This window comes from Phycodurus eques, chromosome 18, assembly GCF_024500275.1.
Source record: "Phycodurus eques isolate BA_2022a chromosome 18, UOR_Pequ_1.1, whole genome shotgun sequence".
Lineage (NCBI taxonomy): Eukaryota > Metazoa > Chordata > Actinopteri > Syngnathiformes > Syngnathidae > Phycodurus > Phycodurus eques.
This window is the reverse complement of record NC_084542.1, coordinates 8,174,481-8,190,410: the sequence shown is the minus strand read 5'-3', so window position 1 is coordinate 8,190,410 and position 15,930 is coordinate 8,174,481. Positions and strand designations below refer to the sequence as shown.

General features: G+C 40.6%; 2 protein-coding genes across 2 annotated transcripts; one reads left to right on the top strand and one right to left on the bottom strand.

Annotated features, from left to right (window-relative positions):
* Nucleotides 1-2,871: 2,871 nt before the first annotated feature.
* atf3 (activating transcription factor 3) lies at nt 2,872-9,305 on the top strand. Its single transcript, XM_061705029.1, has 4 exons — nt 2,872-2,956; nt 5,184-5,394; nt 5,706-5,804; nt 6,895-9,305. Exons 2-4 carry the CDS (start codon nt 5,188-5,190, stop codon nt 7,192-7,194), a joined length of 606 nt encoding a protein of 201 aa, XP_061561013.1. The 5' UTR covers nt 2,872-2,956; nt 5,184-5,187; the 3' UTR covers nt 7,195-9,305.
* Nucleotides 9,306-12,073: 2,768 nt separating this feature from the next.
* Nucleotides 12,074-14,992, bottom strand: nsl1 (NSL1 component of MIS12 kinetochore complex). The gene is made up of 6 exons (XM_061704687.1): nt 14,775-14,992; nt 14,544-14,616; nt 14,325-14,458; nt 13,354-13,408; nt 12,841-12,908; nt 12,074-12,697 (listed from the first exon to the last, which is right to left on the bottom strand). Exons 1-6 carry the CDS (start codon nt 14,973-14,975, stop codon nt 12,467-12,469), a joined length of 762 nt encoding a protein of 253 aa, XP_061560671.1. The 5' UTR covers nt 14,976-14,992; the 3' UTR covers nt 12,074-12,466.
* Between the last annotated feature and the right edge of the window lie 938 nt (nt 14,993-15,930).

Here is a 15,930-nt window from a genome sequence, read left to right as displayed (position 1 = left end):
AGAAAATTCGGACTGTATTCTCGTAAACCTGCTCCCCCCCACCCCACCCCCCGCCCACACACACACACGCACACAAAATCTCATTATTATTTGACAGTTTATTGTGACATTTCTCCTTAATAGAATTTGAATTAGAATCTTTACTTTCATTTGTTCTCTCTTGTCCTAAAACTCTGTTTAGATGTATACATTCTAATGGTGTTTACGGACTTTTTTATAAAATATATATATATATATATATATAATTTATGACCGTGTTTATGTGATTGAGTAGATTACGCCTTTCGGAATGTTCTTTCACTTTGTTTTCAAAGAAAAAGAAACTAGTCGATGACTGTTTGTCAAAGTGGGTCACAAAAATCTTTGTGCGGTTTTTGTATTTATTTCACAACAAAGCAGATAGTTTTAAAATATGGTTATAATTACAGTAATTTGATATCCTCGTTAGTTGTATTCTTTGTTGTGTTCAAATGTTATTGGTTTAAATCAATATTTTGTATATTTGAAAATATATAATAGAAAATACAGAAAATATAATTAAAAAATATTAAAATGTTGAATTGAATTACATTATATTACACTTATGTGTAAAAAATTGAACTTAATTGTCTTGTATTTATTATCATATTATTGATATCATGAGAATGTATGAGTGCACAGATAGTGGTACAGACCAAGCAGGTGCCCTTTTGCCCTAAAGATGACCTTTGACCCCAATTTTGTCTTCATTCCTTCTCTCCTGTGAAGTCGCTGAACGAGCCCGCTGCCTTCGCGTCCTTTGAGATATTTCATTTGTATTTCATGTGTTCAGAGCAGACTTTTACCTTTGAAGTTCGAATATTTGTATGATTATTCTTAGCCAGTTAAGTCATTTTTGTGTTCAATTTCATCATTCGGGTTACCCTATGTGGTAAGACTGTGTTGATTGTGTTCACAAAAATAAAGTTAAATGTAAGCTACAGTGTTTTTTTTGCAAATTCCCAAAAAAATATTTGGGCATATGTGCCCTGAAATCTGGGCTCACATGCCCGATACAAGCTGATCTCAACACCCCCCGTCAATGACATCAAGCCAAACAGGAAGTGACCTGCACGAGGACGTTTGTCAACGTGCTTTACTCAAAACGCTTTCGGGGTCAAAATGCTGTCATTACTCCACAGTCCATCAGTCACACGTCTTGAAACCGTTTGTAAGTTTTTCCAGCGTGATCTTGTTGTTGCTTCTTTAGAAACCCTGTAAAGTGAAATGAGAGGTTTGTTTCTAAATATGTGATAATTGCTGGAAATGTGCAATGACTGACAACTATGTGCTCAATTGTGGAGCTATAAACTCCCATTTTCATTTTTCCTTGATTGTTAAGTAATATTCTAGTTTGTAGAGATGGTAATTTTTGGATCTCTGCATAATATATTTTACTTTTTGAATTGAACTACCTAACTAAATGAAGCTTTTGACACTATTCTTATTTTATCATGTAAGGACTTCATCGTCATTGTTCAGATCAGCGGTTATCCGGCGCAATTGTGAAAGCGGTTAGATAGTTAACGCCTACATCCTGAAAATTCATCTTCCTTTCGAATAGTCCGCTTGTATGGCCACTTTAGAGCGCCTCGTTGTTGGCTGTGAGTGTGTGCGTCACATAGAGAAAGACAGAATAGCGAGTAGAGGATAACAAAATGATTTCAACTTCACGGTCAGCGTGTCAAAAGGGACTTTGTGCTGGCGTGGCTGCTTTAGAGCGCCTCATCGCAGCATGGAAAAGCCCCGCGACAACCCGGCGGCACATATTCCAGCCATAATAAACTATAATGTATAAATATCAGATGACGGTGACGTCATGGCCTTCATCGGGCAGAAGAGGAGCGACCTACTCACTCGTGTCTCTCTCAAAATATGAGAGAGAAAAGAAAAAGTTTGAATAAAAGTACAATATTACAATAATTAGAATGTTGTAATATTGCAAGATAAAAGTTCTGATGTCACCAAAATCTGGGCAGTATATTACTGTCATTATTTTAATATTGCGGGGGAAAGTGTTGTAATGTTCCAAAAATATATTTGGAAAATTACAACACAATCAAATCCGGATATTACGAAAATATAGTAAAAATGTAATAGGAATAACGTACTATTACAAAAAAAGTTGTCATATTACATGAAGCAAAAATGCACTGTGCAAGAATATATTTGGAAGATTTAAGAGACAAAAAAGTCGTAGAGTTCTGAGAATGAAGGCAGAAAATTATCAGACTAGTCAGACTATTACATGAATAATGTTACAAAATGAAGAGAAAAAAAAAGTTGTAATATTACCTCAGTAAGGTGAGAATATTACGAGGAAAAGTTTGAATATAGTGTTAAAAAAGCCATCATTTAATATAATAAAAATATCTAAATGTTAATGAAGTTAAGTTTTTTGAGTAAAAAAAACATACTGTGTATATACGAAATAAAAAAGGTGTGCATTATATATATATATATATATATATATATATATATATATATATATATATATTACAAATCTGAGCTTTCGTGGCTACTTTTCAAACGTAACTAAAATTGTAATCTTTGAAACTCCAACTGTAACGTAATGACACAATTTCTCCCAGCAATGTAATGACAATTCCTTACATTTTGTAATGGAATGACATCGAGTTACAAGTGGTCACTCCCCAACACCGGACTCATATACGATGTCAATCGATAAGAGAAAAGGTAAGCACCGAACGGAGGCTTCGCCGGATTGCATCATGACGCTGCAATGGCCACGTCACTTAGCCCCGCCCCCTGGCCCCACCCGCCCCTCCTCTGTGCGAGCGCGAGCGCGATGAGCGGATATAAGAGTGACGCAACCCGGAGCAGCTCAGCTCCCAAGCGCACCGGCTCCGCTTTCACACGCACTACGGACGCACTTCGGACGGACGGCACCGATTCGTCGTCTCCGCTTTCGTCGCCGGTGAGCCTCCGACAGCTCGGCCGCATCGTAATTCCATTCCGACATTGCTCTTGTTTGTTGGGACTTGTTCAACTGCTCTTGCGCGGTCACACGTTTGGTTTTCATTCCGACTCTTTGGGTTGACTGTCACGTTTTCGACTTTGAAGCGTAAAGCGGACGAGGATGGGGAAACAGATCTCACACACACACACAAATAAACTAATAGTAACAATAATGATGACATTTGAACGTGGTTATGGTAGTTGACTTCAAATGGGTTGTTTCACAGCGACTGTAACTTTTTGCGTTTTATTTACATGATAGCAGATTTGCCAGACTTATTTCTCCATCAAGAAAAACGATGAGTGCTGGAACACACGCCCATTTTTGAACTGTGTTTTGGGAATTTAATTTTTAAAAAAAAATATCCCCCAAAATCTGTTACGTGACCTATATGGAATGTTGGGCGATTTCAGGAAATGAATTGGTCACTTTGGAGCACAAATACAACCTGAAGTTAACATTTGTGGTACGAAAGATGTCATTCTGAGCTTGGCAAAGCTTGCCAAGTCAAAAAGTGGTTTGTTTTGGGGGGTTTTCCCTCAGTGCCCCCTTCATAGGACACAACATCGCAAAGGATTATTGGGGCGCCAAAATATTCAAGTCCCTCTACAGCGCCTCGTGATTGGCTTATCTTTAAATCCGTCCGCCTTATGACATTGACATTGTTTTAATTGTTTGAAGTTAAAACAACAGTGACTATATTCCGAATAATGAATTCATGTAGGATACTTCAAATAAAATGTATTGCATATTGCTGGTGGCGGGCCGAAACCTGACATCTCCAGCAAGCGTCACTTTTCAGGAAAAAAAAAAAAAAAAAAAAAACTTCTTCAAGCGACTTATGTGTATGCAACTTAAAGTGAAATGCAACTGAACCGTACTTATAGTTGTTGATGTACCACTACAGCAAGCCCACTCACACTCCATTTATTTAATAATTACATTTATGTATTTGAGCAGTTTCCTTATTTGTGACGACGCTGTCACGTGTGTTTTCAGGACGATTTATGTGCCAGCAATATCTTCTCAATTAGAGTTTCTTCAAAAAGTGATTCCGTGCAACGGAAAAGGCGCCGCATTGGCAAATCATTTTCAAGCGGAGGTTTGCAGTGGCGAAATAAAAAATGGAGCTGCCTCTGTGACATTGGTGCCCAGCACAAGAGTCGAACGGTTGTCATGGATACACGAGCTCACACAGTCCTTGAGTAGACGTTACTTACGACTTCCTGAGTTAGTCAAAGGTCGAAGGTCAAAGCTAAACCCGCGGAAGGGACTTTCCGAGACTTTTGAAGGCTGTGTTACGCCTTCCTCACCGTGGCTCCGAAACAACAACGATCAATCGTATGTCCATCAAACGCATAAGTACCGCAACCCCTTTCGAATGTAATCGTTATTTATAATATTTATTTGATCTGTTTCCCTTTTCTCATCTGATTTAAGTTTCAAAGTCGGAAACGTGTTTTTGCCAATTATTATGTACAGTTTCATACGACTGGGTATTACTAAGTCGTGTGTGAATAGGATAATGGGCCACGATTGATTAATTTGTCACTAACAGTAATGTTTAAATTATTAATGAGGCTTTTTGGCCAAATAAAAAGCAATTTACATCATAGCCCCATTTTAAAAGTTTGTGGTCACGTGACGTCAGTATTCACTAGGAATACGTTATGTATAAAATGACAGTAGAATATAAATAATGTCACTAATAGCACTTTGTTATTCCTTCCTGTGACATTAATAATGTTACTAACAACACTAGTAATGACCAAAATGCCAATAATCGACTAATAACAAGTGTGTGATCACGCAGTGTGAATAACTGTCACGAATAATCACTTTCTGTGTGGAGCAATTGACTAATAATCAATACACGTGCATGTGACGTCACTGGTAACACAGTGAAAAGTGACGAGTTAATAATCAGTAACGTACGAGCACGAAGAAAATGCCAAAAATGGACCACCGGTCAACATTTGTGCGGTCACGTGACATTAAAAACGTCACTAACGACAATAATCGATATGTGTGACCGACCGCGTGTTGTTAATAACGTCGCTGGTAACACTTAAGACTAATAATCAAGACTATATGTGCTTGATCAGGCAACATACAGTATCGACCGTAATGTGATGTCAAGAAGACGCCGAAAATGACTGAAAAAGGATTTCCGGGGTGTTTCCAGGGTGATGCTGCAGAACTCTCGTCCGACGCTGGCCGACATCAGCTGCTCGGCCCTGGTTCCGCGCCCGTCCCCGCCGGGCTCGCTGTCGCCGGACGACTCGAGCCACTTGGCGCCCGCCACCGCCGACGAGCTCAGCCTCGCCGTCCGGACCGACGTCAGCTCGGACGGCGCCAGCTCCTGCTCGGACCTCGGCGTCGGAGGGAAGACGCATGTGAGTCCACGGCCAAAAGAGTCAAATACAAAGAGTATTCTTTGTTTTGTTTAAAATCTTCTATCTTTTTAATATTGATTCATTTTAGAAATGTACAATGTATAAATATATACATGTGTTCCTGTAATGTTATCAATACATTTCCATATTGGACATGTATTTAGTATTCAAATATCTCACAATAACCGGTTCAGTTTATTTATTATGAATTTACATGCAAACAATTGCGTTTGTTATTGCAAAATGAGCAATTTTACATGAAATAATTGGGCTGCTTTATTTTAGCTAAAAACGTCCGCGATCTTCCGCAGGCTGAGTTAGAAAGGAGGAAGCGACGGAGGGAGAACAACAAGGCCGCTGCCGCCAAATGCCGCAAAAAGAAGAAGGACAGGGCGGAATATTTGCTGCAGGTATGTTTTCACCTGAACATTCCCCACTTCTTCTTTTCTCGTGAAAATTTGTATCCGTGACGCAAGGTGACCTCAGCGAAAAAATATTTTGGAGCTCGGACGCACATAGCTCGGGTCAAATCCGTTCCGGCCTCCCCCCCAAATGTGTTTTTTAGGGCTGCAACTCACAAATCCATTCATTTGTCGATTCTTTTTTTCAATCCGCATTTTTCAATTTCCATCCCTTTATTCAAACACAGGACATTATTTCAAATTGACAGTGCAGAAAATAAATGGATCAGTTACTGCGTGTGTCAGGTGCAACAATTAATTGATGAATCAACAACTAATAGATTATAAAATGAATCGGCAACTATTTTGAGAATGTTACATCGTGTAGAAACCTTACAATCGTCCAAATCCTTGGAATTTCAGCCTCTCAACAGTTAAATATTCTGAATTCTGTAGTCCTCCTCGGAAGCAGACTGATTGTCTTTTGTGTTGGATCACAATAAGACATTTGCAAACATCTGCTTTTGACTTTGGAAAACAACGATCAACATTTTTGCCCATTTTCTGGCGGATGTTAGCGACCAATCCGGGAAGTGGATCCTCATCAATTTCTGTTTCTGCATTTTCTGCACTGTCAATTCTAAGTTACGTGCGATTTTGAAGAAAAAGGGATGGAAATTGTCGAATGTTTTTTGATCCGATTCATTAGTTAAGCTAAAAAACTATTGACAGATGAATCCATTATAAAAAAGAACTTAGTTGCACCCCTAACCGCCACATAGATGCTACAGTATATTCCTTATAAAAGTCAGCTAGCTTAATGCTAACACGTCATATGAAATGCCATAGATGGGCTAAAAAAAGCTAGCGTCGATATTGCGGCAGTCATAAACCTTCAAACGACGGCTATTCAAACAACGCAGCAACACCTACAGACTGAGCATACAACAACGCGAATAAGCACATCCTATTTGATTTGATTTGATTTGATTTGATTTTAAACGAATAGAACTCTTGAAGTCAAGGTACCACTGTACAGTGAATCGGGATCATATGCACACTACTTGAAATGTAATTGTTCCACATTTTGCACGCGCAGGAGTCGGAGAAGCTGGAGAGCGTCAACGTCAACCTGAAGGCTCAGATCAAAGCTCTGAACCAGCAGAAGCAGCACCTGTCCTACATGCTCAACCAGCACCGGCCCACCTGCATCGTCCACGCCCAGAACGGACGGACCCCCGACGACGACACCGACCTCTTCGTGCGCCACCTCCAGGAGAGCCAAACCTCCATCTTCGCCCTCCGGGACAGCGCCAGCTCCATCTTCGACCCCCCGGAACTGGACCCCGCCGGTGGGCTCCTGAGCCTGGACCACGTCCAGTGTTCGGTTTCCATGTGACGAGACGCTGCACCGTGGAATTCTGTGAATTTTGACTTCTTTGTTTGAACTTTCCATGGGAATTTATGGGACGAACGCAGGAATTTACACATTGAATGTTGGCTCTTAATTGGGAAATTAAATATACAGTAGTTGGGGAAATTTTCACATAACCAGATCGCATGCAATTACAGTGGTACCTTGATTTGCGAGTTCCGAGACAAACTGAGTTACAAGCCACTTGGGGGAAGTGAAAAAAATATGTAAGATATTGTAATGCCCTTGCATGCGGGCAAGGGGAGCTACCTGTTTTCGGTAGATGTTGCTGGCTTGACTATAAAATAATATCTTGTATTGATTCCCAGAGAAGAAATTCAGGTGTTACAGCAGGGGAAAAAAAATCGAAAGTAGATCAAATATTTCTTTTTTTATAAAAAAAAAAAAAAAAAAAAAAAAAAAAAAAAACGGTAGGTGACATGAAAACACTCCTGCAGCGCCTCTCGTGTGTTTTTCGACCAAACTTTCGCAGTCCCTATGTTGGCCACCAGGGGGTCACAACTGGAATATTCATTCATTCATTCATCTTCCGTTCCACTTCTCCTCACTAGGGTCGCGGGCGTGCTGGAGCCTTTCCCAGTTATCTTCGGGGCGAGAGACGGGGTACACCCCAAACTGGTCGCCAGCCAATCGCAGGGCACATTTAAACAAACAACCAGTCACACACACATTCACACCTACGGGCAATTTGGCGTCGTCAATTAAACTAGCATGCACGTTTTTGGGATGTGGGAGGAAACCGGAGTGCCCGGAGAAAACCCACGCAGGCACGGGGAGAACATGCAAACTGCACACTGGCGGGGCCGGGGATTGAACCCCGGTCCTCAGAACTGTGAGGCCGATGTGCTAACCAGTCGACACCGCGCCGCCCAATTGGAATATGATACCCACAATTCCCATGGAAAGTTTCCCCATTTAGAAAATTTCCAAAATTATTCATCTCAACTTCCATCTTGCCATGGAAATTTCTAGAAGCACCACAAGAAATAAAATATTTATCTGTGAGGTACTGAGGGTCCTCAGCGCTGCCAAGTGGCGCAGAGGATGGCGGACCCCTCACCCAACAATCCAAAGGACAAATTCAACGGCATTACAAACTTGACTTTCAATTGTTTTCTTGTTTGATCCTTTTTTTAAAGTTATGTAGTGCCATGTCCACTAAATGGCACTTTGACTGTTGTACCACTACTTCCTGCTCAGCAATGCACAAAGAAGCTGAGCGAGAATTTATTAGGGTTTTTTTAAAATGTATTTAAACACAAACGGTTAACTCAATACCGTCTGCTACTGAATATGCTGCTAATTGCTAGTTCTAGCCACTCAGGACCTTACAAGCTGCGTCCCGAGTATGTCGTAATGATTCCGACACCATAAAACTCGACGCGAGTGATGTCGTCATTGTCCTAGCATACGAGCTAACGGCTACTCTTGTTGATGTGTCGACAAAATGTTTTTGATGTGTCTGTAATATGTCTACATTTCTATATTCATGCGTGTGTGTTTCTGGGTTTCACCTCACAAGTTGTGTGTGTATGTGGTAAAGCTACACAAATATGATTTTATACTTCTTACTTTTATACGTTTGGTCATGTGACCGTTAGAGCTTTGAGCCAAAATGTTCCAACATGTAGCAGGTCAGAGACCAGCACGTTTGTGTGTTTTTTTTAAACGTTGGTTAATAAAATGTGTCTTGTGTTTTCCTAAAAACAAACACGCTGGTCGTGTAGCAGTCGCATCTCATGAGGAGACCCACAAAAAAAGTCTCGAAAAGCCCAAGACACAAAGTCTGACATTTGGCTTTGAAGCGGTCGGAAACAGGAAACTAACAAGTGCCAGAGGCCTGTTGGCCTTAGTAACATGAAATTTGGTAGACGTGTCTATCATAAGTAGTATAATGAGGCGTAAACGCCAACTGATTGGACCCCAAAGCGGACAACATAAATTGAGCAAAAAAGGACATGGACAAATTTGTTGGTACCCCTCTGTTAATAAAAGACAAATCCACAATGGTCACTTGATATAACTTGAAACGGAAAAAAAAGGAACTTGAGGGAGTATCCCTTGAAAGACTCGCACAACTCGTTAGTGCGGCAAAACAGACAACATACTTGCTTGACCGCCCTCCCTGGGAAACTGCTCAAAGAGCTGTTTCCAACCCTAGGCCCTTCTATTTTTAACATTATTAACTTATACATCTCCTCTGGCACTGTACCTGCAACTTTTAAGATAGCCATGATTAGACCCTAACTTCAAGCTCCAGCCTCGACACTAAGGGGTCGAAGCATCGACGGACCAGTGTTAGTTCTTAGCTCAACGAAATCATAGATCATAATCTACCACTCGGTCGCCTTGAAACGTATATCAGTATTAAAGGCTCAGCGATTTCCTGGTTGAGCGTTTAGCTCTCAGAGAGGACACAACATGTAATCCACAGCAATGTGACCTCTAAGTATTGCAACGTTACCTGAGGGGTCCCGCAGAAATCGGTACTCAGCCCTGTAATTTACAGTATTTATATGCTGCCACTTGGAGATATCAAACACAAATAGGACATCCGCTTTCGTTGCCATGCTGACGATAATAAACCCACGCAATTGCTGTAATCTGGAGCCGCCGTGTCTTATTGGTATTACAAAAAATGAATGTTCGGTAACTTTTTGCTTATTAACCCTGAGAACATTTAGTTGTCATAAAAGTACCATTATCCAGTGGCTTAGCAAAAAAAAAATATCTTTCCCTTCATGTGCACATTAGGACCATTACTTAAACTGCGTTTATTGATTTTTGCAATATCGCTGAAATACGGCCCATTCTATCAATGAGTGATGCAGAAGCCGTAGTTCATGCATTTGCTCACAAGAAGTTGGACTTTTGGTTACTCTCAAAGCAAAAAAAGAAGTCAGGAGGCTCCAAGTGGCTACCTCTGGAGAAATGTTTAAAACTCGATTTAAGACTTTTTACACTCTCACATTTGGTTTGGATTTTGGTCTGTCGTCTCACGATTCTCTTCTCAAACTTTTGTCTTCCTGTTAGCCCAAACATTGACACGCTCCACTTCGCACGTGGCTAATATGAGGTCAAAGGAGACACACACACACACACAGTATACTTAGTCATTCTCTCAGAACAATGATGAGTCTGATGCAAGTCTGTCACAAATGGCGGTAAGAAGCCTGAAGCAACTTCCCTGTCACAAGTTCAGCCTTAGTCGCAGCATGTCAAGCTTAGCAAGTTAGACATCGTCTCGAGAGGCTGACGCAAAAAGAAAATAGGAAGTTGAGTTGGAGTCCACGGTTAAAATCGAAAACAGTAAAAAGTTCACCAAAGAGGCTGACATCGTGTTAGTATGAGCGGGCTACGATGCTAACCAGGTGCTAAAACGTGCTTCCGAGAAGATGCCCTTCGCTTTACAAGAAACCTAATTCATTACATTTAATTCAGAGCAAAACATTTCAGCCGCCATGAATCGACAACACTTTCATCGGGTTAGCACGTGCTACGATCCTAAAAATGTGCTCAAAGATTTATCACCGAGAAGATTTGCATCTTCCTCTAAATAAGCCAAATGAGTGACATTTTATTCATTCGCAGTTGACGCACAAACACCTCAACTAACGTGAAACATTTGTTCGTTGGCACTTGAAGACACTTTCAAAACAAAGGTCTCATCTTCGCATTATACCGTGCATAATAATAATAATAGAAGCTGTTTTGACTCAACAATGAAAGCGCTCCAAATAACTTCCTGTCAATGTTCTCTGGTCACCTTTTTGACCACGCTAACTTCCCGTTTCTCTTAATAGCGACACTTCATGTTATCGTGACCTCCGCAAGAAGAAGAAGACGATGACGGCGCGAAGGGGAAGCACAAGAGTACGTCACTGCGAGGTGACCCGAGACCAAATGACAACCGTGACCCCTGTAACCTCCTACTGACCTTAAAGCATACTGCCTTTATCAGTTATTGCAATTTTCATAGTTAAAAACACTCTTACTAAGTATCCATCCAAAGTTATTTAATTTCCTGTTATTAAAGCAGTTTGTAATTTATTTTTTGCGCTGTAAATGTAAAGCTTCAATCCTGTGTTGATGGATTAAGAATAATATAATAAAATATTGTTATTGAAAACACTGTTTCCAATTTATAAATAGGTGTTAAGTATCCTTGAAGCTTTTTTTGAAATTTCAAAATATCATTTTAGTATTTCCGCGACCCTAACCAGGATAAGCGGTGTTGAAAACGGATGGATGGATTTTAGTAGTTGTAAAGCATCCAAACAGTGTTTTCATTCTTTTTATAATTAAAAACACCATTTATTAGTCATGAATATATTTAAAGCATCTATCCAAAGTCGCTTGAATGTTATTATTATCAAAACAATCACACAAAACGTATGATTTATGAATCGATATAAAGCCTGCATACAATCGTAATGTTTTTAGGACTAAAAAAAGCTTTATGAGCACATCCATTTGCAACCACTGGGAAAAAAAAAAACATCATGACAAGATCAAAATAAAATAACCTTCAATATTTATAAGTACGTAGGTAACGAATACAAATACAGTAAATATTTTTTCCCAGATAAATTCACCACCAGGGACGCTGTTGCACATTGGCAGCTCAGTTTATTGCGTCATTGGGTGTTCGGCGACCTCTCTTGGCTTATTAGTGAACTTAATGTAAAGTCAGTGGACAAACTGCATATTTTCAATGAAATTTCTACGGTGATAGTTTTTCTAAGCCTTGTTTAATGAAAAGAATCAAGAATGGTGAAACATTTAATATCTGTATTCATTGATGATTTACCTTATTTCTTTTAAATGACATTTTTGCAGGTGATTCAGTCAAGACAAAATTGATGGCTCGGTCACTGTGTTTATTAAATGTACACAGAGTTCAACATACAGCTAGCCTGTGCAATTCCTGGAGAAATTGCGTGTGAATGGTGAAATGCTGGTTGAAACCCTGTGGAATGCTATTGAATCATGTCGAATTACATGGAATGATGTACAATAATGTGAAACGATATTGAATGAAGTGAAGTGAGCTGAATATTCCAATGGTGTCAATCGGTCGAGAAATGTTGAATGAGGAGGGAATAATGTAGAATATGTCATAATATGGGAATATTGGGTCAAAAGGAGGAAAGGTTTGGTTGAAAAGGTGACATTTTTGGTGGGTGGGAAGTGTAGGAAATCATGTTTTTTTGTGTTGAAATATCTGTTTCTTATTTTACTTTTTTCCCACGTATCCCGCCGAGGTGACAGCGTCATCCGCGTCTCGTCGGGTCGACTGCTGCTTCCGCATCTCGCCGCTCTGGGTCGGGTTCGGTGGGCGAGGCGGAGCTTCTGCTGTTTGGCTGCTGCCAAACACATCTCGATGCACTTCTTCCGACGCCTGATTGGGTTTCGTGTTGATCACCTCGTGTAAGAGTTTGGCCTGATTCTCCAGCATGTAGATGGACTGGAAACACACATAATCATCATCATCATCATCAACTGCACTACATTGACCTATAAAAAAAAAAATCTGCGATGCACTGAATCCGCAATAAATGAAGTGTGATATCGCAAGGGATTACTGTTTGTGAATGTGTGTAATTATACCTTGATGACTTGCGTGGTGTGCTTTGCCAGTCCAGATGTCCGATCTGACAGGTCCTTCATCAAGTTTTCTGATCGCATAACACAAGTTACAAAAATGTATTAACAAAACTTCCCAGAATTCCCGCCTCCTGGCATTATATTCTTCTCAGTAATCACGCTGGCCAGGTAGGTTTATGTCCCAGGTATCGCAGCACCAAAGGTTTTTCACCGCAGCCAATGTGAGAATTGTCGTATGTTATTACCCGTCCTTACTTTTCACTTGAAGACACATCATTGGGGCTGTAAACATGAACTCCACTCACATATTATCGTCCCCGGCATTGACTGGCAACCAATCAATTGTTTATTTCCATGTGCCCGGGGCCAAAGGTTGGCGACCAACCCAGATTGTACCCCACCATGGATAGATAGACTTTAAGACTTTGATACACTTTGATTCCAGCAGGGGGAAGCAATGTATATAGTCTCAATTAAGTCACATGTGGGAGAGTTTGTGTGCGTGTGTATGATTACCTGTCTGAGGATCTGTGAGCATCTGTTGAGGTTTGACTGGTTTTTCATAACAGTCCTAAAGAACATGACACAAGCTAATATTAAGTCTTTCCCAACTGTTAGCACTTTGCATCATTCATACAAAGTTCATAATATAACATGCGCGATCACACACACACTGAATATTTTTTGCATGTTTCATATTCTCTGATGAGTCTCATGAAGAAGCGCAATGACGACTTTGTTTGTAGAATCATATTTTTATGTGATTATGTGAAAATAAAAGATTTGGGTTTTTTTTTTATTATTTTTGGTCAGAACTATACCTGTAAAATGCACAGTAAGGGGGAGTCTTTAGTTAGAACACATGCTGCTCAAGTTAGAAGCCTTGTTGTGATCATTTCCCTACATTTTTTTAAATCAGTCTCTTTTGGATATGAACAGTCAGCGAGGTATTTTGCTTGTCTATTGAACATTTGACTTTGTTAATTGTGTGACGTACCTTGACTTACAAATTGAAGTTGTTAGGTTCTCAAGTTCCGAACTTGTTTTCCTCTTTCAAATAAACTGAAATGTCATTCATCCATTCCAGCCACCCCCCCCCCCCAAAAAAAAAATATAAAGCACTGTATTGTGTAAAACATAAAACATTGCATGGGTTTTCTCCAGGTACTCCGGTTTGCTCGCACATTCCAAAAACATGCATGTTAGGTTGACTGAAGACTAAATTGTCCATAGGTGAGAATGTGAGATTGAATGCTTGTTTGTTAATATACGCTGCGATTGACTTCGGGCCAGCCCTGGGTGTACCACACCTCTCGCCCCGAGTCGGCTGGGATAAGCTCCAGCTCGCCCGCGACCCTCGTGAGGAGAAGCGCTCTAGAAAATTAATGCATGGATGGATTTTGAACAACGTGATGGTGGATTTGCAGATTGAAGACTGTAAGACAGTAAATTCATCAGTCTTGTATTGTAGTGTTCACGCCACCCACCAGAAGTTGCCTCTCCGCTTTGAGGGAGCGCAACGCCGAGCGCAGGATTTGCGGGGGGAATGCGCGTCGCTTATACACCGTCTCCATGATGGCATCGTCCAGCGTCTTCTCCAGGTGGGCCAACTTGTCCTCATCTGACAGGACGACGGAGAGATGGTTTAGCTCGCTTAACAGACAAAGTCGCACATATTGTGCGGCTAACATGAACGCATTGTTCACCATCGTCATTTGGGGCATCGTCCCACGTCTGTCCATTCACCAACACGTTTGCTTGAACGGCAGCCTCAAAGTCCTGCACGCAAAAGAGGACACAACATTAATAATGAAACTTAGTTGCTTGAATTTGCCTGACAGTTTTCATTTACAGTTGGAAGGGAAACTTGGCATTTATTTATTTAGGTATGTTTGTTTATTTATTTATTTATTGGGGAGTCGCTTCTATAAACTCACCGTCAGCAGCTGCTCAAGTAAAAGTCGCTTCGTTTTCTCCGGAATTCCCGTTTGTCCGTCCAGTGCTTTGTTTAAAATCGCTTTGTACTGATTTATCTGTTCGATAGTTTCTTTTTTAGACGTCAGCCGCACTCGGAATTCTTCGTTTGTCTCACCGGCGAGCGATTTTCTTACATCTTGCGCGTCCATTTTTACCGCCATGGTTTGTTTTGAATGGCTTCCCCTTTCCGCTTTGCACCGCTTTGGAGGCTTCCTGAAGAAACAAGTGCTCGACGCAACGGTTCCGAGACTCGAGCAACTCCAGAAAAATTTATATTTTGTTTGTTTGTTTGTTTGTTTTTACTAAAGTATAACGGATATTCCTTAAAAAAAAAAAAAAAAAAAAAAAAAAAGATTAAGCTTGTTGTCCTGATTCACATTAACATCAACACTGAGCCTTCAGATCCTGACATACTTGGTCTTTGTACAATGCTTACAATTTGCCAAGTGTGAAATTGATTATTCCAGCTTTTGTTGCGACAGGGACAAAAGGGGGATTCAAATGGCGGAGACGAACGCAGGCATCCGGCTGACGAGTAGCACGTTGGTACTTCGGAGATTTGCTTGTGAGGCCCTGGAGGGGACGAAAGGCGAGTTTGTTTTTCGTTGAGGCCATAATTCATTTGACATGAAAGAAGAACCGCATCATGCTGTGTCTCATCGTGAGAACCGCGAAAATCGCATGCAGGAAAACTCACCTTTCACCTCAGTTACCTCTCGTGTCTTGGATTGTCTATTGTTTCAAACCACAGGTGGCTAAAGTACTTACACCCATTGCTCAAGTAGAAGCACAGATACTAGTGTTAAAAAAAAGACTGGTAAAAGTTCAAGTACTGATTTCACTCCTTCACTTAAGTATGATTACAAAAGTAGACTGAAAAGTACTTAAATTAGCAAAAGCTTGCGATACAAGCACTGTATGGTGGCAGTCAACTCAACTCATTTCAATAACAAGCAGCAGTTTGGCAGGTAGAACGATTCTTCACAAAAAAAGAGGCTTCAAGCCGTCATGCCACTCCAGTTGACGTTTACTGCCATATTAAGCCAAAAAAACAAAGATAATTACATATTGTCTATTTAAAACAACCACATGGCTTTGACATAGAAAATGTCCCCT

Bases quoted from the DNA above. Each gene is read 5' to 3' on its own strand.
- nsl1 (XM_061704687.1), bottom strand. From the start codon at position 14,975: ATGGCGGTAAAAATGGACGCGCAAGATGTAAGAAAATCGCTCGCCGGT. The intron at 14,617-14,774 runs GTGAGTTTATAG...TTTTGCGTGCAG, and splicing joins TACTTGAGCAGCTGCTGACG to GACTTTGAGGCTGCCGTTCA. The intron at 13,409-14,324 runs GTGGGTGGCGTG...CATGTTCTTTAG, and splicing joins AAGCGGAGAGGCAACTTCTG to GACTGTTATGAAAAACCAGT.
- atf3 (XM_061705029.1), top strand. From the start codon at position 5,188: ATGCTGCAGAACTCTCGTCCGACGCTGGCCGACATCAGCTGCTCGGCC. The intron at 5,395-5,705 runs GTGAGTCCACGG...GATCTTCCGCAG, and splicing joins GCGTCGGAGGGAAGACGCAT to GCTGAGTTAGAAAGGAGGAA. The intron at 5,805-6,894 runs GTATGTTTTCAC...TTGCACGCGCAG, and splicing joins GGGCGGAATATTTGCTGCAG to GAGTCGGAGAAGCTGGAGAG.